The 26864-nt window shown below is 40.2% G+C and overlaps 1 protein-coding gene across 1 annotated transcript in view; it reads left to right on the top strand.

Moving 5' to 3' along the window:
- MAP3K7 (mitogen-activated protein kinase kinase kinase 7) overlaps positions 1-26864 on the top strand; it is a gene marked incomplete in the record, with an annotated part of 2238689 nt that overhangs the window by 1904197 nt on the left and 307628 nt on the right. The window contains 1 exon segment of the mRNA XM_044067202.1: positions 21477-21591. Coding sequence (XP_043923137.1) covers positions 21477-21591 — 115 coding nt within the window.

The following is a 26864-nucleotide window of genomic DNA, read 5'->3' as shown; positions in this document are numbered from 1 at the left end:
GTTCCATCTTTGTTGTCCATTTTCCTTTTTCCTCAAACTCCTCACCCTCCTTCCCCTGTCCATCGTATGAAGGAGCTGACAGATATGCTAATAGGAGCCTCTGTTCCTCGTTGAGCTCCTGATCTTTGCTCTACCTCTTTTAGTGCCTGTCTGATATTATGTACATTATTGTATATATCTACATACTTTGAAAATATGTTAGCATCAAACGATATCTGATATAATCTGGGGGAATGAGGCATTATGGGTAGGGGAGGAGCTTGAGCTTCAGAACCTAAGCTTTAGAAAGCGGCTGGGTCAGATCAGAAACCCACAGGTTGAAGAAGAATAATGATGAGCAGTACAGATGGAACATTATGGTAAGTACATAATTTCTTTTTAATGTATATATGTGTTTATAATAAAACAGTTTTGTGTGTCTAGTTTAATTTGAATTAGGATTTTTTTGTCATTTAAAAATAAAGCTCATAACAAGCAGTGCTAAATATTTACTAGGATGCAGGTTTATTTGTTTTACTAGTACATTTAGAGGTCTGCAAGACCAATTTGCACACTTCCCAAGGAGCCTGTGAGAATCTTAGCTAGGTATTTTTGGTTTATCCGGCTAATTTATATCTTGTTACTGCATCCAAGAATGTGTCCTAAGCATTTGGAATGCAACTGCAGTGTATGACTGCATTTGCCACTCCACTTTTTTGTGTCAGCTTGTTTGTATGCTTTAGTCTCAAAAGATGATCCTTCAGAGCTGGCCACAGCAAAGCAAAATGTTACGTAGATGAATAAAACTTTGAAATTGCTAGCTGCCAATAAAGACATCACTGACATCAATAAGGAGGCATGTCTTGCAGCATGAAACTGAAGCCAAAGTCATTGTCCTTTCCTTCCTAGCTGTCTGTGTTCCATATTTTTTTCTCTTCATCAGTGTAGTGGCATGTGTTGCTTTCCATGATAATTTCAAAATGTTGATTGTTGTTTCCCCATGATCATAAAGTGTAAAGCTAGATGTTTCAGCTCAACTTAGTGAAAATAGTTTCATGTCTCACACATGTATTAATGTTACACCACGTAAGATGGTTCTGCTATGTTTGCACCTCAGCTTTCTGTTTAACAGTACAATATTGTATGTTGCTTTCTTGTCTTGAAATGCTGTGTATTGCTTCCTCCTAAACGTGCATATGTTTTAACCCCAATCAAATCAGTTTCCAATTCTTTCTATGTATTGATTCTGCCACACATGCACGTACACACACACACACACACACACACACACACACACACACAGATATGATCTGTAAGTTCAGTAATTCTTTTGTGCAAAGTATGTATTCTGCCATGCACAGAATAACTTCTGTAGGCTCTGTTAATTTAATGCACAGCTTAGCTTCTATAAGCTGAATTAATTTAATTGTACAGAAAGCACCTTGCTTGAGATTGTATTGTACACAGCAGACATACAACATAAAGGGAAATATTCTTCTTCATATATTTGGCTATAATTTCTTATTCTCTGTTATCACAGAACAGCATTTGTCAAATTAGCAAAACCGTGTTATTTTGTATTGCCTTCCTGTTAAACAGTGCACCAGCTGACATTTTCAGCAAAATAAAGCAAAAAGTTTCTCTTGCTTGTAGTTTTGCTTTTTATTTACACCTATCACAAAGTAGTGTTCGTCATACGTTTAAGACAATATTGCTTCACATTGCTTCCTCTTTAAACATTGTACCAAATAATATGTAATAACAGGTAAGATAAAGTGGAATTTTCATTTTTCTTGTATGTAGCTGTGACTTCTCAGTACTGGCACTTTGTCAGCATTGTGCAGTTAATATAAACTGGTACTAATCAGGTCTTTACACAATTGAATTCATATAGCATCTACAGGCTGCATTTGTTATCACACAGAGCAACTTAACCTGAGCCTATATTTTCCACTAGCACACAATAGCCTCCTCTTGGTTGACAAGACCATGTTGCTTCCTTATCAGTACACCAAATGACCCATTAAACAGTGTACCAAATACGGAGAGCTGTCCTAATAAACAGAGCTGTCAACATTTCACTGCATTACACCTTAATGCAACACTATTGGTGCTCTGCATGTTAACATTCAGCATTGGCAACTGCTTGTTTCTTTTATTCTGCTTCCAAAAAGACTTGACTGCAGTGACCACTGCAGACAGTTTACAGGGTAACCATTTGAAATGTCAGGACCTGCTAGAGTGAGTCCTGAAATATGGAGACTGGCTGAAAGAGCAAACTTACATATACCAAATCCGAGATGTGCATTTCTTGGAATATTTATTTTTTTTCTAAGATATGGTAATCTCTCAACTGGTATGTGTAAGTTCAGGAGTGCCCCCCCCCCCCCCCCCCAGGAAGAAATGTTATGTTAGATCTACGTTCTTCTGGATTTTCGGTGTTCTGTTGTGGGGGGTATGTTGTCGCTCACAATTTTGAGTGCCAGCATTTCAGTAGGAAGCCAGTTTACAGTCCAATTTTCATTCTTTGGGATTTACTGCATGTCTTTATGCATTTGTGAAAGCAAATACTTAATGTGACTGAAAAAGACAAAAGTTCAAGTTTGGAAGCGGGTAACTGATCAGATTCATGCCTCGCAAGTGTTCTATTTTTTTTTTTTTTGAATGTCCCTGATTTTGACTCAAATTTTAGCTCTTTTACTCCTAAGCCATCCTAAAACTGGTATTTTTTTAGAGAAAATGTGTTGAATTGCATTTAACATTTAATGGCAATAATTAGAGTTGTAGACTTCTTTTATTTATATTATTTCTCATTGTTTTATTCTGTCAATATCCCAAGTTTAAAAGTGTCCCTAATTTTTTCTGAATTTGTCCCCAGTTCTGTTAATATTTGTCCCTGATTCATTAAGAGCCATCATCAGAATTGTCCCTTCCCAAATAAGTATTGCAGGTTTCACTTGACATATCTGTAAAATCAGCTCTTGTGAACAATGCCAAAAGTGTGAGCTACCAGTAAAAAACTATGAAAAAAGAGGTTTTCCTTGCGCACCTTCTTCCACTGGTGTTGGCACCACTCATTTTCCTTTTAGTAAGCAGAAGCAGCCTATACAATTTGAGACTGAGTTCTGTATTATATTATATCCTTTCCCATATACTTCACCTAGCCCTCTTGACTGCTGTGGCAGTCTTTGGTAGGACAGTGGTTCTGTCAGGCTTGGTATTTAAGCTGCAGATACAGCTATGGCAGTGAATGGCAAAGCTCAGGTGTCTTCTTTCCCTCGGGGGACATATAGGGTAAGTTGTCTTCCATTTGGACAGGCGCATTTTCAAAATGGCCATACAGTAGCTGCCATGACTTCGGTCAGATTTGCAGATACTTTATCCAAGTCTCATGCAAGACGGACATAGGACCAAGGGGGAGGTGTTTTTCATTAATGAGTTTATGCTTTCTCTATGTCTGTTGGTATGCATTTCAGTAAAGTTGCCTAGATGTGATCATTTTTTCCTGTGGCTGCAATGACTGTGATTCTGCCTCCATTTCTTCACAGGTAGTACTGTAGATTTTCCTACCAGTGATTGGTCTCTCCCATGGTGCTTGAATGCATTAAGCATAAGGTCTGCATGTAGACCATTTTTGATTTCTCCTGTTCCCCATTGTTTAGCTCCTGGCCATCTCCGAATTCCACATTGATGTGTGAAATCATTCCTTTTCCCCTGCCCTAGTTAACCAGGCGTCACTGGCAGCCAGCAGTGGTCTGAACTATTGATTAGCAAAGTATAGGTTCCTTCTTGGTATTTCGGCCATATGTTAGTTATTATTTTCCTTCTTAAAGTGGAAATGAGCAAAGATGCTGTCTTGTCTTTCACTTCTGTTGTTTTCATTCTGGAAAAACCTTCTTTTATCATTTCCCTGTTTGTAAACTAGCAATGAGCTTACTGTTGAGCGTCAAGATTACCCCTAGTGTGTACTCAAATCTGCAGATGAAAAAACCCAATCCTCAAGGCATTATACCTCATATTGAGTCTTTAAGGGACAGTACTAAGGTGGATGAATGTCACCGTGATTGGTGTCCTGACTGTGGAGAAGCATGAGAGTTTATACCAAAGTACAGACCCAGGCATGACATTTCACTTCAAAGGCCTGTAGGTAATTGTGGTGCCAACTGAGGTCAGTATAGTTGCTGTATTCATCTCCCTAACACCCAAAACAAGGGAGAAAAGATTCTTCATTTGTTAGAGGTACATAGACATTTAACATTGCAGCCATTGTTCATAGACACCATATGTTTACTTTTAGTGCCTGGTAGTTTTTATTTGGCTTGCACATGTGGAGATACCACTGCTGTTTGCTACACCAGGTGACAATTTATGATGCATAAAAGAGCTGCTGGAAGTTAAAGATCAAGCGCAAAGGATTTTTACTGATTCTTTTCACTGTAAGTTGTCATTATGTAACAGGAACATTCGTATTCACAGGCATGCACTTTTTACTTTAGTTACTTTGATGAATCTATACAAAAAATATAAAAAAAAATGTTTGTATTTTCCTCTTTTCTAAGCAGCTACCAGCTGTCTTGTTGCTTCCTGATTCTGTCATCTAGTGTCACTTTCTGATGATGCAGTTGTGGGGGGACAGAGTTTCTAGTGGGTAGGGGTGTTTCTATGATCGGTAGTAGATTTCATCAGTGCTGCATAGCCGATTAGACAGTAAATCAGTGAGTAAATGTAGTTGTGCTAGAGTAAAAGTTAACAAAAATAACACAATAGCATTCCTAGTAAAGTGTGTAGTGCTTACTATACATTGTAATAACACAGATATGATGCTGTATTAAATAGTTTGCTACCATGGGATCTCTGTTTTGTATCATCTTTGTGTATTTATCGTCATCGCCTCATTTTCCTCACATATTCGTCTTCATCTTTATCATATGTTCACTGCATCTTCATCATCTCATTACACATGAATATGCATTGAAAATGATGCAATGATTAATAATCCTTTTCAGATGCATCATCTTCTCTGTTAAGTCTTTATCATCTTTGTTCATTGCATCATCAATGTCATCATCATTTCATCATCTTTTGCAGCTTTGCCACTTTTGTCATTTGGCATTTTCATCACATTGTCATCATATCATCTTTATTTTTCAGCATCTTTATTTCATCGGAATTCTATTCATTGTCAAATATTTGTCATCATCTTCTCTTTCACAGATGCACAGATTATTCCAACAATTTTCAACCACTTTACTTTAGGGTTATGACTAAACTCATTCACATACACACAGATTTTTTCCTAAAAGAGATCCCATGGTAAACAGCTATTTATTACAGTGGTATATTTGCATTACTGTACTGTACACCAAACTGTTTTCACTTTACTAAGAATCTTATTCTGTTCTTTAAGTGAAGCTTTGCCATATGCATTTCCCTGTACTCCTTTTTTCGTTGTTAGGTGTTTGCAATTGGAAGATGCACTTATTTAACATCACATCATATTATTTATTGTAAAAATTCCAGATGCTTACTCTCCCACTTACTTGCTGGGTGTAAAACTATTCTGCTTTGTTTTGTCAGAGAGGATAAAGGAAAATAAAGGCTGCTTTTAAGTTTGTTGTATTTATTTTTTTAATTAAACAAAAGCAGCATTTCATTGAGAGTAAACTTTATTTTAAAAATTTCTCAACAGTTAAACTATTTTGCGAAAAATAGCTTCACGTTGTTTGCAGCTCTTTGCTGACCCCAGCAAGACAGCCATAATGTAAAATTAGTTTGTGATAACCAGCCCTAACAGCTACAAAATTTCTACTACCCATCTTAGGTCAAGCATGCAGAGACAAATTATTTTCTGAATCAGTGAGAGGTCTGGATGGGAAAATAAGACCTGCTTGGTTTGTGGCAGGGAAACAGCTTGAAGTGAAAAGAAAAAAGTGAGGTGTGCTAAATGCTGAACTTTAAACGTTTAAGTTAAATCACATGAGTTAAAAATAACTCTGCAGTAAGTTTAACAGTATTAGAGGTAGAGCTTTCCTTTACCTAGTTGGACTTTCCCGGTCAACAAATGTTAAATAAATAAATAAAATAATTAAATAAATAAAATATCTTGTGTGACACTTTCTTGGTTTCCAGGCTGCAAACTCTCTTTTTGACCTTAGGACTAACCCCCAGTGTTCGCCACATGGATCATTGTTGTAGCAATCCTAGGTTGGATGTAATTTAGACAAAGTTAGATGTTATTCGTGTTTCACTGTTGCAGTCATTACATTTGGGTAATCTGCTGGCAGGTTGCCCTCAGTCGGCCTGAATAACAAAGTCTTGGGTCCTGCGTTGGTTGCTGTCCCTTCTTCCATGACGTCAGGTCGTCAGGGGTATAAAACATGCACCCGACACCATTACATCAGTCTTTCTTGCCATGCCCGAAGCAGAAGCAGTTCGCAAATGCCGGTCGGCTGACTCCTGAAATTTTCATTTTCGAGTTTTAGAACCGAAGTCTTTAACTTAAAGCTAAGTACCCTGCTGGGGAAACTTTTTCTTGCTCCTTACCGATGTCAGTAAAAGTTAATAATTGCATTACTTGTGGAAAGCAAATACCTCATAAGGATTTTCACTCATACTGTATTCCTTGACTAGGCCCTGACCGCGACGTACATTGCTGTTGGTTTTGTGCTTTATTGAATCAGCGCACTATCCATCATCGGTACATTTTTGCCTCTAAATATTTCGGTTCTTGGTTTAATTATCCTGAAATGTCGGTTAATCATCCAACTACCAGGATTCTGAAAAAACACAAAGATAGAAAGAGACAGGCCGCCGAGGTCCAAAACTGCCGACGCTTCTCCTAAGCCAGTCGCTCAGTGAGGTGCTTTCGCAGCCCCTGATACCCACTACTTCTGATTCGCAGGCCTCTACTGAGACCCATTTGGAGTCCGGTATGGTGCGAGATACTTCAACTATGGAACCCGCGGATGTCTCTAGCTTGGATGGGTCCGGAGCCACTGTACAGGCACCGGCTTCTGAGGGTGTATTCAGGCCTACAGACTTGCATATTAAATCAACACCGCCTTCATTATTAAGGCCTAAATCTCTATCCATGTCTAAAAAAACAATGCCAGGCCACATGCTCAGGCACCTATTCCTAAAAAACAAATGATAAAAATGGCTGAAGATCTAATTACTCTAATCAGGGGTAGTCAACCCCACCCACTAAGAGGCTTAGGGCTGAGCTTGATTATGAATCTTATGATCAGGAATCTGTTTATTCTGACTCTTCTGATGACCTGGATTTGTCCATACCTACTTATGAGGATTCTGATGCAGGGGATTCCATTCCCTCTGCTTCCCCTCCTGAGGATTTTTCTTTTGGGGAAACTTTACATACTTTAAGGGAGCATTTCCGCTGGGAAAGCCAGGAATTTTCTGATTCAAAAAAGAGGCTTAGGGATTTCCTCCTTCTTCCTCAGTATAGGCCTTTGGCTATACCTCATGTACTAGACATTGTTGATGATGTGTTCTCAGAATCCAGTTTGGCCCCTGATTCCCTTCCTAAACCTGACCGATACTACAGGGTTCCTGAATCCCACAAGTTCCTTTTCAAAAATCCAGTTGCAGATCCAGAGACCATTTCTCAGGGGCCCAAGGGCATTAAGTGTTCTACTGCTAAAAATCCTACCCCTTCTGATAGAGACTCCAGAGCGCTGGACAGATGGGGTAAAAAGGTTTATACTTCTGCAACCTTGGCAATCAGAGCTTTAAACTGCCAATTTCATATGTTAAAATATCAACAGCATATTATTGGCCTGCTTAAACAGAAAATTATGTTAATTCCTTAATTTAATGCATTCTGCTGAACAAGTTGGAAAACATACTTTGCAATGTGGTTTTGATTATTTAGAGGCCTCTTGCAAGGCTGCTGTTACTGGGTTTGTGCTTAGAAGTCATGCTTGGCTTAAGGAGCAATCTTTGCCCGATCATATTAAAGCTAAATTGTTGGATGCTCCTTTAAATCAGGACCACCTGTTTGGCAAGAAGGCTGAAGAAGTTCTTAAAAACATGGAAGATACAGCTAAATCTATGCAAACTGTTAAAGACTTTTTACAAGTGCAACCTCCAAGATTTAGTAGGCACTGGACTACTAAGAATTGGTCCTTTCCAGTCCCTTCCAGGTCCTCTCAAGCCAAACCCAGACACAGCAAAACCCCCAGGTTTCAGTCCCAGGGGTCTCTCAGAACTAAGCAGTGGGGGGCCTCCACTTCCAAATCTGGAAATAACAAGACACCCCCCATGGTAAACAGTCTCAATGACTTCCTTTTAAAATTCCTAAGCACTTATCTTTTGACCGCCCCTTTGGGGGGAAAGATTGCTCTTCATGCAAAGAACTGGGAACTCATAACCCAGGACAAATGGGTTTTAAATATAGTGTCCCAGGGATACAGATTTCATTTCCATACATTGCCAACACCAAACGGGTGGCCAGATCTGCCCCCAAATCAGTGGCCAGAGGCTCAAAAACAAGTACTTTCCCTCTTAAGCATGGGTGTTATTCAACTGGTACCAGAAGAGGAAGAGGGACAAGGTTTCTATCCCAGGCTTTTTCTGGTACCCAGAAAAGACAAATCATGGCATCCAATCCTGGACCTGTCTACTCTAAGCGCCTTTCTGGAGATTCCGAAATTCAAGATGCGGACTCTTCACCAATTACTTCCTACGCTAGGCAAAGACGCCTGGTTGGCAACTCTAGAAGGAAGCATACCTGCACATCCCAATCAAGGAATCTTGCAGAAGATACCTACGCTTCAAAGCAGGTTACTACTTGCATTATCAGTTCTCTGCACTGCCCTTTGGCTTGTCTACTGCACCCAGGGTATTCACAAAGTGCCTGGCTCCAGTTATTGCATTTTGCAGGCAAAGAAATATTCAAATATAGCCATACATGGACGATTGTCTAGTTCAGGCAGAAAACCAGGGCATATTTTAAATCATCTGGCGTTTGTAAAAAAGGTTCTAACTTGTCTGGAGTGCACCATAAACGAAAAGAAATCACAGCTGGTACCCTGTCAACAGATTACATTCCTGGGTGCAAGCTTGAATACAACTGCCCAGATGGCTTTCCTCACTCCAGAAAAGCAAATTCATTTGGTAACTTACTTCAAACAAGTGGCTACAAAAACCCTGCTATCTGCAAGCCAAATACTGCAAGCCTTGGGGTTCATGGCCTCCTGCATTCTTCTAATTCCATATGCAAGACTGCATATGAGGAAACTACAGTAGTATCTAAAATGTCTATGGAGTCAACACTGTCACAGCCTGGAAACAATGATTCCTATCATACCTTGCCTACGCCTGGAGTTCCTCTGGTGGGCAGAGGCCTGGCACCAAAACAAGGGACTACCATTCACACTACCCCCTGCCGCCCAAACCCTAACTACAGATGCATCAGACTATGCATGGGGGGCTCACCTGGCAGGGAAGTGCATTCAGGTCAAATGGAACCCAAATCAAATGCACCTACATATCAATCAAAAAGAAATGTTAGCTGTACAGAATGCTCTGATAACTTTCAAGGACTACATTCTTCCAGGACAACTAATGGTAAAGACGGACAACACCACGGTTATGTGGTACATAAACAAGCAGGGGGGTACACATTCCTACCCCCTCTGCAGGCTAGCCATGGCATTGTGAAACACAGCCTTGAGCTACCAGGTGCACCTACAAGCTCAATTTCTGCCAGGAAAAATGAATACACTGGCAGACTGACTAAGCAGAAACCTCATGGACCCACACAAGTGGAAACTGGAGCAATGGATTTTCAACATGTTGACAAGCGAATGGGGGAGCCCAGACATAGATCTATTTGCCTCCCCCCAGAACTACCAGTTAGACAAGTTTTGCACAAGGACTCCCCACAAACAAGCCTGGAAAGTGGATGCTCTGTCCTTCAGCTGGAAAAACCGATCAGTTTACGCCTTTCCCCCTCTGCCTCTGCTCTCCAAAGTTATACTAAAAGTCAAACAGGACAAACCAAAGATGATTTTGATTGCTCCAGACTGGCTGTGCCAACACTGGTACCCCCTCCTGCGCAGTATGTTGCAAATATCTCCATGGCTCCTGCCTCAGATCCCTTCCCTGCTGTCTCAGCAGGAGAACCAAATTCTGCACCCTCAGCTTCCAACATTGAACCTTGCAGCCTGGCTAATCACTTAATTTCACACTTATCATCCCTCAGCAAACCTGTGATGGATGTTATCTTGGAGGCTAGGAGACCTAGTACTAGAAAACCTTATGCTGACAAATGGAAAAGATTCTGTGCCTGGAACCAATCTTTAGGGATGAGCACAGCAGCGCCCAATTTACCTCAGATTTTGCAATACTTAACTGAGATGCTTCACAAGGGCCTGTCTTTCTCCTCCATTAAAATCCACACCTCAGCTATTTCAACTCATTATAACACAGAACCTTCCGTCTTCTCTCATCCTTTGCTCAAGCAGTATCTCAGAAGGGCAAAAAACCTTTAGACCACCCACGAGAGCTCCTACCCCTGCCTGGGAACTTAATTTTGTTCTGGAGAAACTCACTCTACATCCTTTCGAGCCAGCTGCTACTGCAGAGTTAAAATTTATTTCTTGGAAAACAGCCTTCCTTTTAGTAATCACTTCAGCTAGAGGGATATCTGAATTACAGGCCCTTGTGGCAGTTGAGCCTTTCATTATCTTTCATGCGGACAGGATATCTCTCAGGACCAATCCATCCTTCATTCCCAAGGTGGTTTCCAGTGTGGCTCTTAATCATTCCATTCATTTGTCAACCTTCTTTTCCAATCCACAGAACAAAGGGAAACGGATTCTGTATTCCCTGGATGTGCAAAGACAACTTAGATTCTACTTGGACAGGACTAAATCTTGAAGAAAATCTGAACAACTGCTGGTAGCATTTGCCACAGGGGCAGAGGAGAAGGCTATTTCAAAACAAACCATTTCTAAATGAATAAGCCATTGCATTCATTTCTGCTATATAAGCACCATGGAAAACCTATCCCTCAGGGGATCAGGTCTCACTCCACCAGGGCTGCATCTACTTCTGCAGCCTTTCTCAGAGGTGTTCCTACCAGGGATATTCTAGAAGCTGCTACATGGAGCTCTGTACATACTTTCACCAAGCATTATCATTTACCAATTTTCTCTAAATCCAGAGCTGGATTTGCCACTGCTGTCTTGCAGGGCCTTATAGCTGGCCCTAATGCTGTATAAACTCCTCTTCCCGGCCATAGCTTTGGAAATCTATCCAAATGTAATGACTGCAACAGTGAAACACGAAAAACATAGTACAGTTGTGTACACTTACCATAAATGTAGATGTTCGAGTGTATTCACTGTTGCAGTCCTGGTTACCCTCCTTCCAGCCCCCTATTTTTTTCTGGCTATACCTCTACTTTTCTACTATGCTTAAAAGCATTTTTTGATGTATTTTCTGTTTGTTGGAGGTATGCTTTTATGTTTCTATGTTTATTTGCTTCCCATTGGGGGGCACCTGATATCTGGGGCAAGAAAAACTGATGTAATGGCTCCGGCTGCATGTTTTATACCCCATGACGACCTAACATCATGGAAGAAGAGACAGCAACTGACGCAGGACCCAAGACTTTGTTAATCAGGCCGACTGAGGGCAACCTGCCAGCAGATTACCCAAATGTAATGACTGCAACAGTGAATACACTCGAACATCTACATTTATGGTAAGTGTACACAACTGTACTGTATGTGCCCTTGTCCTGTTGGTTTAGCAGCTAGACTTCCCTTTGGACATAGTAGTGTCAGTTTGTGACTGTTAACGGGCATTCAGCTGAAAATGAAAGTGCTTCATGCCCCCTTTTTTTTTTCTTTGCCACCTGAAGACAATACACTTCTGCTTTTCTTAGGTCTCAGTCTTGGTAGTACCAAACCATTTATTTCTGTAATTGTTTAGTTTAGTTTAATTATACAGTTTCTGTATTATGCTTAGTAATGATTCCCCAAGAGCAGTTACCACCGCATTTGTTTGTGGCCATCAGATTCTCAGTGAGGAATTCTAATTTTTATAGTTTTTTTTTTTTTTTATCTGGGAAGGATCACAATCCTTGTCATTGTACTAGGCTTAAAAAGCATTCGCAAGGAGATTATTCTGTCTTTAGCCAGAGATTACATGAAATTGTATTTTATTCCATTTCTCTTACATCTTCTAAATAAAACTAAAGCTACATGCGTATGTAGATCTAATAAAAAGAAAAGTTGGGCATGAAGTGCCAAGGTTTATTTTTAAAGAAGGTGAGACTAATTTGCTATAGTGGTATGTACTGGTAACCCCAAAGCCTTGTTTGTTTTACTGAATGAGAGTTCTCTACCTCCAAGAGTTGACAATTTCATGAGCTTCCACACTGTTTAGGCTGAAGTCTGCTCCAAGTCCCTCTCCTTTGAAGAGCTTGTTTCATGAGGGGGTTACACTGAAAGGTGGCTGTTCAGAAATGGGATGCTATGGTTCCACAAATCATTTTGAAAAGGGAACTAGAAGATGGAAAGGTTGCATGGAATTAGGCCTCCCCCAGATATTATTTCCTGTCATCGGTTGTAGTCTTTTTTTCACACTGAAAATGTTGAAGTTCTGATGATTCCCTCTGTTTCCAGCCTGGCTGCATCTCTAGAGTTTCAAGGATGTTTGATGGTTAAGTGGTGGGTGAAAATGTTAATATAATGTGAAGATATACTGAACTGCAGTAGAAATTTTTGTGAGTACCACTTAATCACAGGTTTACTAGGTAACTCTCATCTGTCATGCTTTTAAGAGGGCTAGCACTTCCCTTAACTCCAGTTGAGTTTTCTAGAATTACCAAAGGATGGTGTTCGGGAGACTGGGTCCCTTATAGAACCTGTCAGAAAGAAGCATAACTAGACATTTTACAAAACTGAATTTCATGTGTCTGGAGTACAGATGCTGAGACCCATTCTCATAACCTTGTTTCAAAATGTTTCCATAGCAGACATTTGCTGTAACTGCTTGGTTTTTGCTGACTACCTTTTCTAAGGATTGTACTTTCATGCTCCAGAAATGTAACTTCCATTGTCTCAGGACTTAGTCTTGTGCCTCCTTCTTGTAGGCAGTCTGGTTCCCAACTCGTTTGCATTTGCTAGGGTGTGGATGTACCACTTAGGAATGAACCCAGTATTTACCCTAATGCTGAAGACATTTTGAAATTAGATGTCAGTTATATGAATAACACCAGTACTGGTTAATCTTCAAGAGCCCTGTCCTGTGGGTACTTTTATCCCCTGTCTAGTCCCTTTGTAACTTAGCATCTTCACAGTCGAACATAGTGGAGGATACATCTGGGAGTATTACAGATTTATAAATGTGTATCCTTGTTGTTTTCTTTGTTTCTAGGTATTATTTCCCCTTGTACAATAGATCAGTTACTAAGGATGCTGGAGCTAAGCCTGCCATCTTTTTACAACCACTGAGAAGCCTCAGCTTGAATTTTCAGGAAAGGACACAAGCATTTAAAGTAGTGGAGCTGAGGTAAAAAAACTATTCAGTTAGCATGAAAATGAACTCTGCATTCAGCCCATAGCAGAGTACCTTCTCAACAGCAGCCAACATGGTACAGCGTTCTGCAGTGTTTGCTTGTCACCCACATAACTCAAGCAATTGAAATGGTTTCTGTGGAAATGTTTCTTCCAATAGCTCTTACCCTCACAGCATTTAAGCTTTGCCCATCGAAAGCAAAGTGCCCTCTTCCTTCCTTCACCCTTATCTTAGCCAGCACCTATTGCTAGCATAAAGGTGTTCCTAGAGGTAGTTACAGTCACCGGCATCTTAAATCTGGGCAGCAACATACCAGAAAAGTCCATTTGTTAGGGTACAGTTTGCTTTTCTTTCTTTTTTTCTGAACCTTATGCCAGCATTTATTTTCAGTTAGATTGCTCAGGTACATTTATTTTCTTTTGTCACTGCCCATGACCTTTTAAAATGAGGTTATTCTGTGGTTAGAGGTTTAATAAACAGACAAGCTGTTCACACACTGCAATGAATGAAAACTCTTTCTCAAAATAGGTTATAGCTAGATGTGATCTGCTTTGTCCTCTGCAATAATTAGGACAGCAAGAACTTCATAAATGCTTTGACTGTCACATTTCTCTGCTTCCCTTGTTTTGTTCAGAAAACCATGTTATGCTAGGATTTTCTATATTTTCAGGAAAAAGTTTGTTGTATATCTTCAATGAAAAGAAGTGGCTTTGTGTGGTGTGTGTTTCTCTCTCGAAGCTTGAGTTTCACCGTTTCTTTCCCTCTCATTTTCTTCTTTTTGTTATATGTACCATTATTCAAATTTATTTGCCTTCCTTAAAGGAGGGCATTACAATTGTAATGTTGCTCCCATGGCCGAAAATCTTAAGGAGAAACATTTGCATATAGCAGTCTTCCTTCTTTCTTCCCCTCTGTCATTTATCATCTTGTATAGGTAGGTTTAACCACGCATGCTTCCATGAAGTCAGTCTTCCACATCAGTTTCATTAAGTTTTACAAGGCTAGAAGACCTTTTCTAGCATTTACCAAAGGGATTAGAGATGGCCTAAAAGATCTGTTTGTTCAAAAATTTATGGACTGGTAGACATAGAACTAACATTAGATGTTCTTCATCTCACATTGCTGCAGTCCTTACTTATGGGTAGTCCGCTGTCCTCGGTCGGCCCGAATACCAAAGTATTAGGCTGACGTCGGTCATGGGCGCCCAGAACTGACATCAGAGCGTCAGGGTATAAAAGCGCATGACCGACGTCATATCCTCAGTCTTTTTTGCCGCATGGTCCGATGCAGAAGCAGCGTTGCGAGTGCCATTCGGCGTTCTGAAATTTTCGAATTCTGAGTTTCAGACCGAAACCAAGTTAGGCAAAGTACCCCGTTGGGGAATATTTTTGTTTTTTCTTGCCTCAGTTAATTCCGGATGTCAGAAAAAGTGAATAATTGTATTTCTTGTGGGAAACAGATACCGCATAGGGATTATCACTCTCTTTGCATTCCTTGTTTGGGACCGGACCACGACGTTGTCGGGTGTCGGTTTTGTGCTAGGTTTAATAAGCGCACTATAAAAAGAAGGTTAGATTGTGCTAGGTTAGTCTTTGGTAAGCGGTGTAATTATAATATGCCGTCGGATCCTCCGGCGACCGCTTCCACGAAGAAGCGCAAAGACAAATCCTTGAAACCTAGACAGGTTGATTCGTCCGTTTGGACGCCGGTCCTGCAGAAGCTACAGTAGAGCAGGGGATCCGGCTGAAGTTTCTGTTGAGTCTCAGGGGAAACTTTGATTTTGCAGGATGTGGCCTCCCAGGAGTCAGGTCAGGCTGAAGGGGCCTCTCAAGTTACTGTTCTCCCTTCTATGCCTAAGGTGGTTAGGCCTTCTGCTTCTATTCCTAAGGCTTCTTCTAAGGGCAGGTCTGTTTTGCCTTCCTCTGGTGTCCCTCCAGGTACTTCAGGGTCTGTGCCTAAAAAGCACATGCTTAAAATGGCAGAAGATTTGATTACTTTAATTAGAGGTTCTATGCCCCCTCCTGATAAGAGGCCCAGGGTGGAGCCAGAGTTGGAAAGTTTGGATCAGGCCTCAGATGACTCAGAGTCTTCTGCTGAAGATATTCTAGATTTTCCTCCTTATTCGGATTCTGATGCAGAGGATTCCACTCCTTCTGCTTCTCCTCCAGAGGATTTTTCATTTTCAGAAACTCTGCATTCGCATTCCATGAGGGAGCATTTTAAGTGGGAAGGACAGGATTTCTCTGATTCAAGGAAGAGGCTTAGGGAATTCTTGTTTTTACCACAGCATAGACCCTTGGCTATACCTCCTGTTTTGGATGTTGTTCAAGATGTTTTCTCGGAGGCTTCCCTTAATCCTGATTCTTTGCCTCCTGCGCCAGTTAAACCGGACAGATATTACAGGGTGCCTGAGGCTCATAAATATCTGTATAAGAGTCCTAGGGCGGACCCAGAAACTATTAGTCAGGGGCCTAAGGGTGTTAGAGCCTCTGTTGTAAAGAATCCGGTTCCTCTAGATAAGGAAGCTAGAGCTTTGGATAGATGGGGTAAGAAGGTGTATACCTCTTCTACTTTAGCTATGAGGGCTTTAAATTGCCAGTTTCATATGTTGAAGTATCAGAATTTCCTCCTTTCTCAGCTAAAATCTAAAGTGGATGCTTTGGCAGAGGGCATAGAGTGTAAAGAATTGCAGGATTTAGTACATGTCTCTGAACAGGTGGGTAAGCATTCTTTGCAGTGTGGTTTTGATGCTGTGCAGGCCTCTTCTAGGGTGGCTGCCACTGGTTCAGTTCTTCGCAGGCACGCCTGGCTTAAGGATCAGAATTTGTCCGAGCATATTAAAACTAGAATTCTGGATGCCCCTTTACAGTCTGAAGTTTGGTTTGGCCCCCCTGTGGAGTCGGTTTTGAAGAAAATGGAAGACAAGGCTAAGTCTATGCAGACTGTTAAAGATTTTTTGCAGGTGCAACCTCCAAAGTTTAGTAGAAATTGGCCTACTAAGGGGTGGACCTACCCTTCTTCTGATTCTCAATCTAGGGGTAGATCTAGACGTGGCAGGGGCAGTGCTCACAGTACATTCAGGCCTAGAACTTGGAGTTCGCCCGCACAATCTGCAGGTGAGGGCAGGGGCCATTCCTTTCGTAAACAGGCCCAATGACCTGCATTTTCAGCTGCCAGATTCTTCTTGCCTGGCAGCTCCTTTGGGAGGAAAGTTAGCACTCTTCAAGCAAAACTGGCTTTTAGTCACCCAGGACAAATGGGTATTGGACATTATAAACCGAGGCTACAAGTTTTATTTCCATACATTGCCTCCTTTCAAAGGCATGCCAGACGTTCCTCCTCGGCAAAGGATAGAGGCTCACAAGCAGATTTCTTTGCTTCTTCAAATAGGAGCTATACAGCCAGTTCCTCTGTCAGAAGTGGGACTAGGATTTTATTCTCGCCTGTTTCTAGTACCAAAGAAAGGGAACACGTGGAGACCAATTTTGGATTTATCTATCCTCAACACTTATCTGGACATTCCAAAGTTCAAAATGCTGACGTTACAACAGCTTTTGCCTCTGTTGGGAAAAGATCACTGGATGGTAACTCTGGATCTCAAAGAGGCTTATCTTCATGTTCCTATCAGGCCCAGTTGCAGGAGGTATCTGCGTTTTCGGGCTGGAAATTTACATTATCAGTTCTCTGCATTGCCCTTTGGCTTATCTACTGCGCCCAGAGTGTTCACAAAGGTTCTTTGCTCGAGTGATCGCCTTTTTCAGGTTAAGAGGAGTACAGATTTATCCCTATTTGGACGATTGCCTGATTATTGCACAACACAAGGACGAACTTCTTCATCATCTACAGTATGTGATGGTAGTGTTAAGATGCCTAGGGTATTCTGTGAACGAAACAAAGTCCAGTCTAGTACCCTCTCAGGACATGTGCTTTCTGGGTGTGAGACTGAATACAGCTTCCCAGATGGCCTTTTTGACCCCGGACAAACAAAGAAGCCTTTCTCTTTATTTCCATCAAATGTCTCTACAGTCCAGGCTGACTGCAAGGACAGTCCTTCAAGCCTTGGGGTTCATGGCATCTTGTATTCTGGTGCTTCCCAATGCCAAACTGCATATGAGGAAGCTTCAATGGTATCTCAAAAATGTATGGACACAACACTGCCAAGATCTAGACACTGTCATTCCAATAATACCTTGCATTCAGAAGGAATTTTTGTGGTGGGCTCAGGAATGTCACCTAAACAAGGGACTCTCTGTGACCCGACCAGAGGCGAGTCAGATTTTAACGACAGATGCCTCGGACAAGGCTTGGGGAGCACACCTCAATGGAAAATGGGTGCAAGACACGTGGCCTGTCAGACTTCAACATTTGCATATCAACTTGAAGGAGATGTTAGCAGTTCAATTTGCATTGATGGCTTTCAGGGATTTACTTCACCCAGGACAGGTGTAGATTCAACAGACAACACTACTGTCATGTGGTACATCAACAAGCAAGGGGGAACCCATTCGTACCCTCTTTGCAGGCAAGCGATGATTTTGTGGGAGACTGCTCTCAGTTTACAACTCAATCTTCAGGCAAGGTTTCTACCAGGAGCACAGAACTCCTTAGCAGATGTGTTGAGCAGACAAATTGTGGATCCTCACGAGTGGAAACTGGATCCTCATGTGTTTCAAAAGTTGACAGTGTTATGGGGGACTCAAGACATAGATCTGTTCGCTTCTCCACTAAATTACCAGTTGCCAAAGTTTTGCACTACCTGATTTCATCCCACAGCTTGGAAGGTGGATGCTCTATCATTCAGTTGGAGCAATCTTCATGTCTATGCCTTTCCACCTCTGCCTCTCATTCCCAAGGTACTCCTGAAGGCCAGAATAGACAAGCCATCCATGATTCTGATAGGACCGGATTGGCCGGGACAGCACTGGTACCCACTACTGAGGAGTTTAGTAGGGGAGCCTCCATGGCCTCTACCTTTGATTCCGCATCTTTGTCTCAGGAGGGCAATCACTTCCTCACTGTCAAGATTCAGTCTCTGCATCTCACAGCCTGGCATATTCTGTTCTAGACCCTGGAGGGTCTCAGCTTCCACAGCAAGTTTTGAATGTTATTTTGGAGGCCAGAAGGCCTAGTACAAGGAAAGTTTACGCAGATAAATGGAGGAGATTTTTCTTTGGAGCAGAGCGAAGGACTTTGATGTTTCCAAGCCTGATTTAAGTGTTTCTCTTCAATATCTTACTGAGTTATTGGACAAGGGTTTGTCTTTCTCCTCGATAAAGGTTCATGCTGCAGCCATTTCGCTCACTATGACTGTGACCCTCCTTTGTTTTCCCATCCTTTGTTTAAGCAATTTCTTAGAGGGGCAAAGAACATAAGACCCCCACGTAGAGCTCCTACTCCTGCTTGGGATCTCAATTTTGTGTTGGAAAAACTTACTCTACAACCTTTTGAGCCTGCAGCTACTGCCGAGTTAAAGTATTTATCATGGAAGACTGCTTTTTTGTTGGCCATTACCTCTGCAAGAAGGGTTTCTGAATTACAGGCCCTTATGGCAGTGGAACCTTTCCTGATTTTTCATAAGGATAGGGTATCTTTGCGTAGTAATCCTTCCTTTATGCCTAAAGTGGTTTCTAGTGTGGCCTTGAACCAAACTATTCATTTGCCTACTTTTTATGCAAACCCCCAAAATAAAGGAGAAGATTTTGCATACTTTGGATATTCACAGACAGTTACGTTATTATTTGAGCAGAACCAAGGGGTTCAGGCAGTCTCAGCAGTTGTTTGTTTCTTTTGCTTTGGGTTCTCAGGGGAAACCTGTTTCAAAACAAACTATTTCTAAATGGATTGGGTTTTGTATTTCTTTCTGTTATTCCCATCATGGTAAGGAGGTTCCGGCTGGAATCAGACCTCATTCCACTAGAGCTACTGCCACTTCTACTGCCTTTCTAAGGGGTAGCTACAAAGATATTTTGGAAGCAGCCACTTGGAGTTCAGTACATACTTTTTCCAAGCATTACCACCTTCCTCTTTATTCTAAGTCTAGGGCTGGATTTGCCTCTGCTATATTACAGGGCATTTTAGCAGCCCCTAATGCTTTATGATTTTGCCATCCTCCCTTTACCTCTGCTTTGGGATTCTACCCATAAGTAAGGACTGCAGCAATGTGAGATGAAGAACATAGTACAGTTTTGTACCTACCATAAATGTAGATGTTCGAAGATCCACATTGCTGCAGTCCAAGTTACCCTCCCTCCTTCTCCTCTGTAGTTTGGCATGGTAATATGGTTTGGGTGATGGTTGTTGTTGGGCATGTTTTTGGGAGGTATCCTGTTTTTGGGCTGTGGCCTTTCTTTTTAGGGCCTTCTGACATCTGGGGCAAGAAAAGACTGAGGATATGACGTCGGTCATGCGCTTTTATACCCTGACGCTCTGATGTCAGTTCTGAGCGCCCATGACCGACGTCAGCCTAATACTTTGGTATTCGGGCCGACCGAGGACAGCAGACTACCCATAAGTAAGGACTGCAGCAATGTGGATCTTCGAACATCTACATTTATGGTAGGTACAAAACTGTACTTTCTGTGTCTCATTACCAACTGTGTCTGCTACATGATGCTCATAAGTACCTGTTGAAGATGCAGATCCTTAAGGATTATAACAGTCATACAGAATGTTTTATTCATAAAGCAGCAGGAAGTATACTGAGCTAAGCCACCGTGAGAATGGAGAAAGAAGAGTCTGATGATAGAGATGACTTTAATTATGGGTACAAAAAGTAGGCAAGAGGGGTCTGGAATTTACTGGAGAAAGCTGGCAAAGGAGCCCCAAGGTATTGGGAACAAATTTATAGAGAAAAATGTAATAAAATGCTAAGAGACCAAAAATACATTTGGACTGCAGGCTAAAGACTGCCTTTCGTATAAGGGATTGATTTCTGAGTTTAATCAAAGAGAAAGGGATTCTTAAGTGAAAGACCTGCACTGGTTGTTTTTATTTGAATCTTGAACAGAATCTAGTATTAAAACAGAATAATTAGTAGGTCATATAAAATTGCACGATAACTATAGGAATCAATTAGGGGAACTCAGAAAAGACTGGGAAGAGAGATTAGATAAGTAACATAATTAAACACTGGGAGGACATATTTATGACTCCCAGATATGCAACAAAGTCTAAAGGGTTTTGGATTTTTACTTAGAAGTGTTTGCATAGGTACTGTTATACCTCAAGCAGACTGCAAATAATTTTTCTACAGATAGATGCCAAATGCTGGAAGTGTGGTGGGAAAGAAAAAGGTACCTGGGAGCATATGTTTTCTGAGTATAGTGAATTGGCAGACTGTAAAAATTCCCTACAGGGTACTCTGTCAGGAATACTGGGTGAACAAATGAGAGCAACTAAATAAATTATTTGTTTTGAGATGGGATATAGGATCTGAATTGCCAAGACAAAGTAAGGTCTTGTTGAGTTTAAATTTTGTTGGCTGCTAAAAAAGCAGTTACTAGAAAATGGAAATCATAGTCTAAACTATCCGTTTTTAAAATTGTGAGTATTGTAACAGAGATAAAAGAACAGGATGTGGGATCTTTAGAAAAAGGTAGAAAGAAATTAAATTGAAAAAAATAGAAGTTGTGGGAACAGTTCATGCAGAAAAATGTTTTGAAGGAGGAATGAGGTTTCTGAAAAGGCAGCAGTTGAATAATTCATGCAGTGCTCAATTTGATTTCCTTATGCTGTACAGAATATATGTGATGTACGTTTGTAAATTAACATGTCAATATGGTCTGTTTACTTTTTATATAAATGTAAGTTTGCCTATGCCACAAGTGATTTTTTTTTTTAAATAAATACCTATTGATGTTGAGTATTTTTATAACTGTACTTAGTTTGCTTTGTGTGACTTCAGTAACTGTGTGTTTATTCATAGTTTTTACTTTTTTATAATGCAGGGAAGTAGGAGCAGCAGCAGATCATCAAGCCCCAGTGTAAGGATGATCACTACCTCAGGGACACCCTCTGAAAAAGCAGCTCGCAGCATTCCATGGACACCAGATGAATTATCAGGTTAGTTACATGCAGTTCAGTCTTTTAGCAGTTTTTCCTTAATCAGCCATTGTATGTAGACTGTCCGTGTCCTTGTGTAATGGTACCCGCTTTCTGTAATCCCTTACTGTTGGGTATGTTTGGGAATGAGATGAAAAGAAAAAAGAAAGATTTTAGGCACACATATTTCAGACCTACTGATGAGGAATACTGAAAGTGACCCATGTCATAAAGTACATTTTCAAGTTGTAATCTCTTAAAACAAAGTTTTTAATGTTGACTGTTTTGTTGATGAAATATTTTTTTCAGATCGGTATTACTTGTGCATTTAGCCTTTCCTTTATTGAATGTCTTAGAACTTTACCATTCATCCATGATATTGGCTTGCAGAATGCATAAAATGCTAAGGTTTCAGTCTCATGCTATGGCTTTCAAAGCATGATAAGGTTTGGTCAGATGCCTTGTCCTTCTCCAGTAACTGGTTGTCTGGAACTTGCTATCTTTATCTTGCTTTTATTGTATTAAAGTTAATTTTATCGCAATTCTTGCTGTAAGATTTGGATAGTGCTTCAGTCTTAGTCGTAGTAGTTCAGTAGATTTGGATAATGCATTGCTCCTTAGTAGGCATTCCTAGTGTTTTGGGTGAAGATTGCTTTTTTAAAAAAAATCTAGGTGCTTTTTGCCTCCTTGCCTGCTTTGACCGTCAAGGTCTTCTTGGTCAGACTCTGCCTGTTTCCTCCATATAGAGAGCGCACTCAGTATGTACATGGCAAGAACCATCCAGAGGAAGCTGTCACACATGTATTCATGATATTTGCTTGTTTCTGTAGTCTAAATTCCAAATGGGCTAGTTACATCTCAGTGGAGACGTGCCTTCCCATGTGCGTGAGTGCAGGATCCTGTACTCTTGGTAACAAAGGCTGTCACCAGGTAGCTGCTTGATGAGGCAGCATCTCTTGGTTTGAAACACCATATTCCTAAAATCAGAGCATAACAAAGTCTATCCAGATTTGGTATATTAATTAAAAATGCACTTTTCAGGACACTGGAAATGCCCATGTACTATAACATCTGAAGTTTCATTTTAAAAGTTCCGCTGTACATATTTGCTAGAATTTACCTACTCATTCATTTCTGCAATCTGTCTGCATTTGTGGTACCCTCCATGAACTCTTAACCTTCTTTCTTTGCTTTTTTTCCTGGGATAAAGCATTGATCATATTGGACCTTTTTTAGACTCTGCCTGGCTGCTGTGTCTGTTTTTTTCCAAAAATAATTATACAAGTTAATGTTCATCATACTGATAAGTGCTGCAATACCCTTTTCCTATATGGGTTATATCCTGCTAGGGTTATAACAGCTGACCAGCTTTCAAAGCTTCAAGGGCACTTTCCAAACACACAAACCATTAGTCAGTTCAAGCTGAGCTGAAGAAAAAGCGGTTTGGTAGCAAAGCCTTTCATAGCTTTCTTATGATCAAGGAGTACTTCTTTTAAAGGCTTTTTAGCTAACACTTTCCTTTCCTGGCAGATAAATTCCATTCGGTGAAAATGCCTTCCACTTGTCATTTTAATGGCTAAGGGTGAACTTTTTCTGTGACATTATTTTATGCTAGCAAAAAAATGCTTTTATTAACTGCTCTTTGGCTTTTAATAACTTTTAAACATGACCATTACTTTTTACTTTGGACAGGAGTGATTTATTGAGCTTGGCTCAGGGGTTAGTTTCATCTCTTGACCCTTCCGGTTCAGCTGTTTTGGCAAGAAGAAAAGCGGTGGTTCATTTATGAGGAGGTTCAGGATTTTAAACCACAAAGTGATTGTGCATGGATAATTTCTGTTTTTTTCTCCCCACGTTTCTGATTCAGATTCTGAGAAAAGTGTAGCGTCTGCCAGTCTCTTTGAAGGATTTTCTTTTTCTAAAACTATTTCTAGAATTAATCAGTTGTCTTGGGGGGAACATGGTGACATTCCACTGTGTCCTGAAGAAGTGGTGATTTACTGCAACTGCTTTTTTTAACCTACACCACCAATTCCTCATGTTCTTTCAGCATTAGAGGATGTGTTGTTGCAGCTTGTGACTTGGCTGATGGCCAGCCTCCTTTCCCCAAGAAAGCAGATAGATTGCATAATGTTCCTCAGTCTTGTAAGTTTTTATATACTAACCCCAAATCATGCAATTATTTCTCTGTTGAACCCAACTGCTGCTAAACATCTGGTTAATATCAATCCTTTTCTTTCTGACAAGGATGGGAATGCTTTTAATAGATTTAGGCAAAAAGTGTATTCTTCCGCAACACTTGCTTTATATGTTATGTTAGTTTATGCTCGACTCTTTTGGGAACATAAGGAACATTATGGCATCTGTTTCATTCTTTTAGGAAGAAACATCTTTATGTAACCTTATTGACTTCCCACTGTTTGAAATGTGCTTATGATTCTGCTGATGCCACTTTTATGAGGAGGTTTGCATGGATGCATACTCAAAACCTTCCTGCAGATGTTAAGGTTGAAATTTTTAATTCTACTTTAGACAGAGTTTGTTTTAATAAAATTGTGCAGTAGTCACCTCATAGGTTAGTATTAGTATTAGTATTAGGCTAACTGCCCTTGCGAGCCATTTCAAGCCTAGCCAATTATCCCCTGTGAGATTCAAACCCTGTACCCTGTGTTTGTAAGGCAAACACCTTAACCATTAGGCCACCCTCCCCATCCTCAGAAGGCAAAACACACGGTGTTGCACCAAGGAAACTTTAACTATTAAAAAAAAGTAGTTAAACACTTTCATCCATAAAACTGGACTTCAAAAGATCTAAATATAGACATATATCCACAATGCACCTTTTAAATAATAATAATAAAAAAAAAACAACAACCAGCCAAAGGCAGAGATTTATAAACATGATTAGGTACTTAAAGTCACAATTAAAAAAAAACTTTGTAATAAGAAACAAAATTAGAAAATCAGTTACAATTTTGCTGCCCTCATTTCTAATAGTGGGACAATAGAAATACTTTCATTAATACTGGGATGATTGTGGGCATTTAAATGGAATTCCTAGATCAATTCCTTGTTTTCTAAAGAACTTTCCCAAACTCTGCCTCTAGGATAACAATCTACAATTTCCAAAATTCCAAAACCAACTTTAAGTTATGACAAAGTAATGAATGACAATATAAGGCATTGCTGCTGTTCCCTTTCTTAATGTTGTATAACTGCTTATATATTCATTTTTTAAGTGGATGCTCATTTTTTCCCCACATAGAAGGCAGAACACGATGTACATTTAGACAGTTACAACCTTGAAAATAAATCTTAGACCTAGTGTAGTTAGCAAGTGTTTGTATTTCTGAAATGTTAATGTATGTACATTGAACACAAGAGCCACATTGCCAAATATCTCCTTTACGTAAAGTAAAACCTAGTTTATCAAGTTAAAATTCCTAGAAATCTTATAAATAAAATGTGGTCTGTCACCCAGTTTATTAAAAATAGAATCAGCCCTAAGAATCCACCAATTGTGGATGAAAAGGTCCTTTACTTTAATAAAGTATCGTAACCATGGGCTAAAACCATAGAGTTAGTAAACAGATGGTTGTCATTTTCCACAAGATCACTGACAATACTAGGTTTCTCAAGTATAGGAAAATATCTTACATGACTATATTTTATAGCATACTGAAAATTTTCATTTAATAAATTCATAGGGTATCCTGTCTGCCATAACATATCTTTAAGTTTAGCAAGCCCATCAAAATAGACTGAATTACTTAAAATCATTTCTGAATGCCTAAAAGCCTGCCCTTTCACCAGACTACATTTCTGATGAAACGGATGAGCATTCACAAAGTGAGGACATAACAGAATAATTAGTAGAATAGGTAAAATGTAGAAAGCTAGAGAACCAATTTATGTAACAGATAAATTTTTCTATTTCTTCTTCATAGCCCTCCCACAAAATAAAATTTCATCAAGAAAATGCAAATATAATTTACAAAATGAAAAAAAAACTTAATAGAAAAAGGATATTTCTCCTCCCATGTTTTAATGACCAAATTAGCATATATGAGGGCACAAGCTGTCCCCATAGGCACACCCTAATTTGTTTGTATAACTCCTTCAAAAAAGACATTATTTTCCAATACTAATGCCATAATGTCTTCTACTAAATGGAGCTCAGTGGTAGTCAAAAATTTTAAACTGTACAATAGCCTCATGAAAATATTCTAGACCTTCTTTCTGTGAAATAGAATTAAGTAAATCTACAGCATCAACAGTTGAAAATATTTGATTAGGGTTCCACACGTCATAACGCAGCCTCTTCAAAAAATCCCATAAATCATACAACATATGGGGAATGTGTTGGTAGGCAGGTTTTAAAATCCTGTCTGTAAAAGTGGCCAAAAGATGGATTTTGGAGGATTCTGCTGCTACTATCAGCCTAAAGGGCAGATGAAAAATATCTTTATGATCTTTGGGTATACCAAAGATACTAGGTATTCGGGGGTGAGAGTTGTGTAAGAAATTGCAAAGTTCTGTATCTGCCATGTGTTGTAAAATACAATCTTCCAAAAATAAATCAGTTTTCCAATAAGCAATATGAATCTCATTTCTAGAAACAGGTAAATAAGTAGAGGTGTCCTGTAATAGGGTAAGCATAGAAGATGAGTACATAATACTGTCATACAAAACAAAACCCTAACCCTTGACAGGTTTCATGATATGCAATGACTTGTCCCTAGTGAGCTGACACAATATCTCCCTCTCAGATGCTGATGAGTTATGCCAAGAAAACTGCTTAGATGTTCTTCGTTTTCCATTGCTGCAGTCCTTACTATTGGGTATAGTCCGCGTCCAGTCGGCCCGAATACCAGAGTATAAGGCTGACGTCGGTCAGGGCGCATTAGACTGACGTCAGTACGTCAGGGTACTAATGCGCATGACCGACGTCATATCCTCAGTCTTTTTTGCCGCATGGTCCGATGCAGAAGCAGTTTTGCGAGTGCAGGTTGGCGTTCTGAAATATTTCCGAAACCGGAGTTTCAGACCGAAACAGAGTTGGCTAAGTACCCGTTGGGAACATTTTGGTTTTTCTTGCCTCAGTATTTTACCGGATGTCAGAAAAAGTGAATAACTGTATTTCTTGTGGGAAACAGATACCTCATAGGGATTACCATACCTTGTGTATACCTTGTTTAGGGCCTGAGCACGACGTTGTTGGTTGCCGCTCTTGTGCTAGGTTTAACAAACGCACTATTAAGAGGAGGTTAGACTGTGCCAGGTTAGTGTTTGGG

Source organism: Protopterus annectens, chromosome 1.part0 (assembly GCF_019279795.1).
Source record: "Protopterus annectens isolate FY-2018-M chromosome 1.part0, PAN1.0, whole genome shotgun sequence".
In the NCBI taxonomy this organism is placed as follows: Eukaryota; Metazoa; Chordata; order Ceratodontiformes; family Protopteridae; genus Protopterus; species Protopterus annectens.
This window is presented reverse-complemented; position numbering and strand designations above follow the sequence as displayed.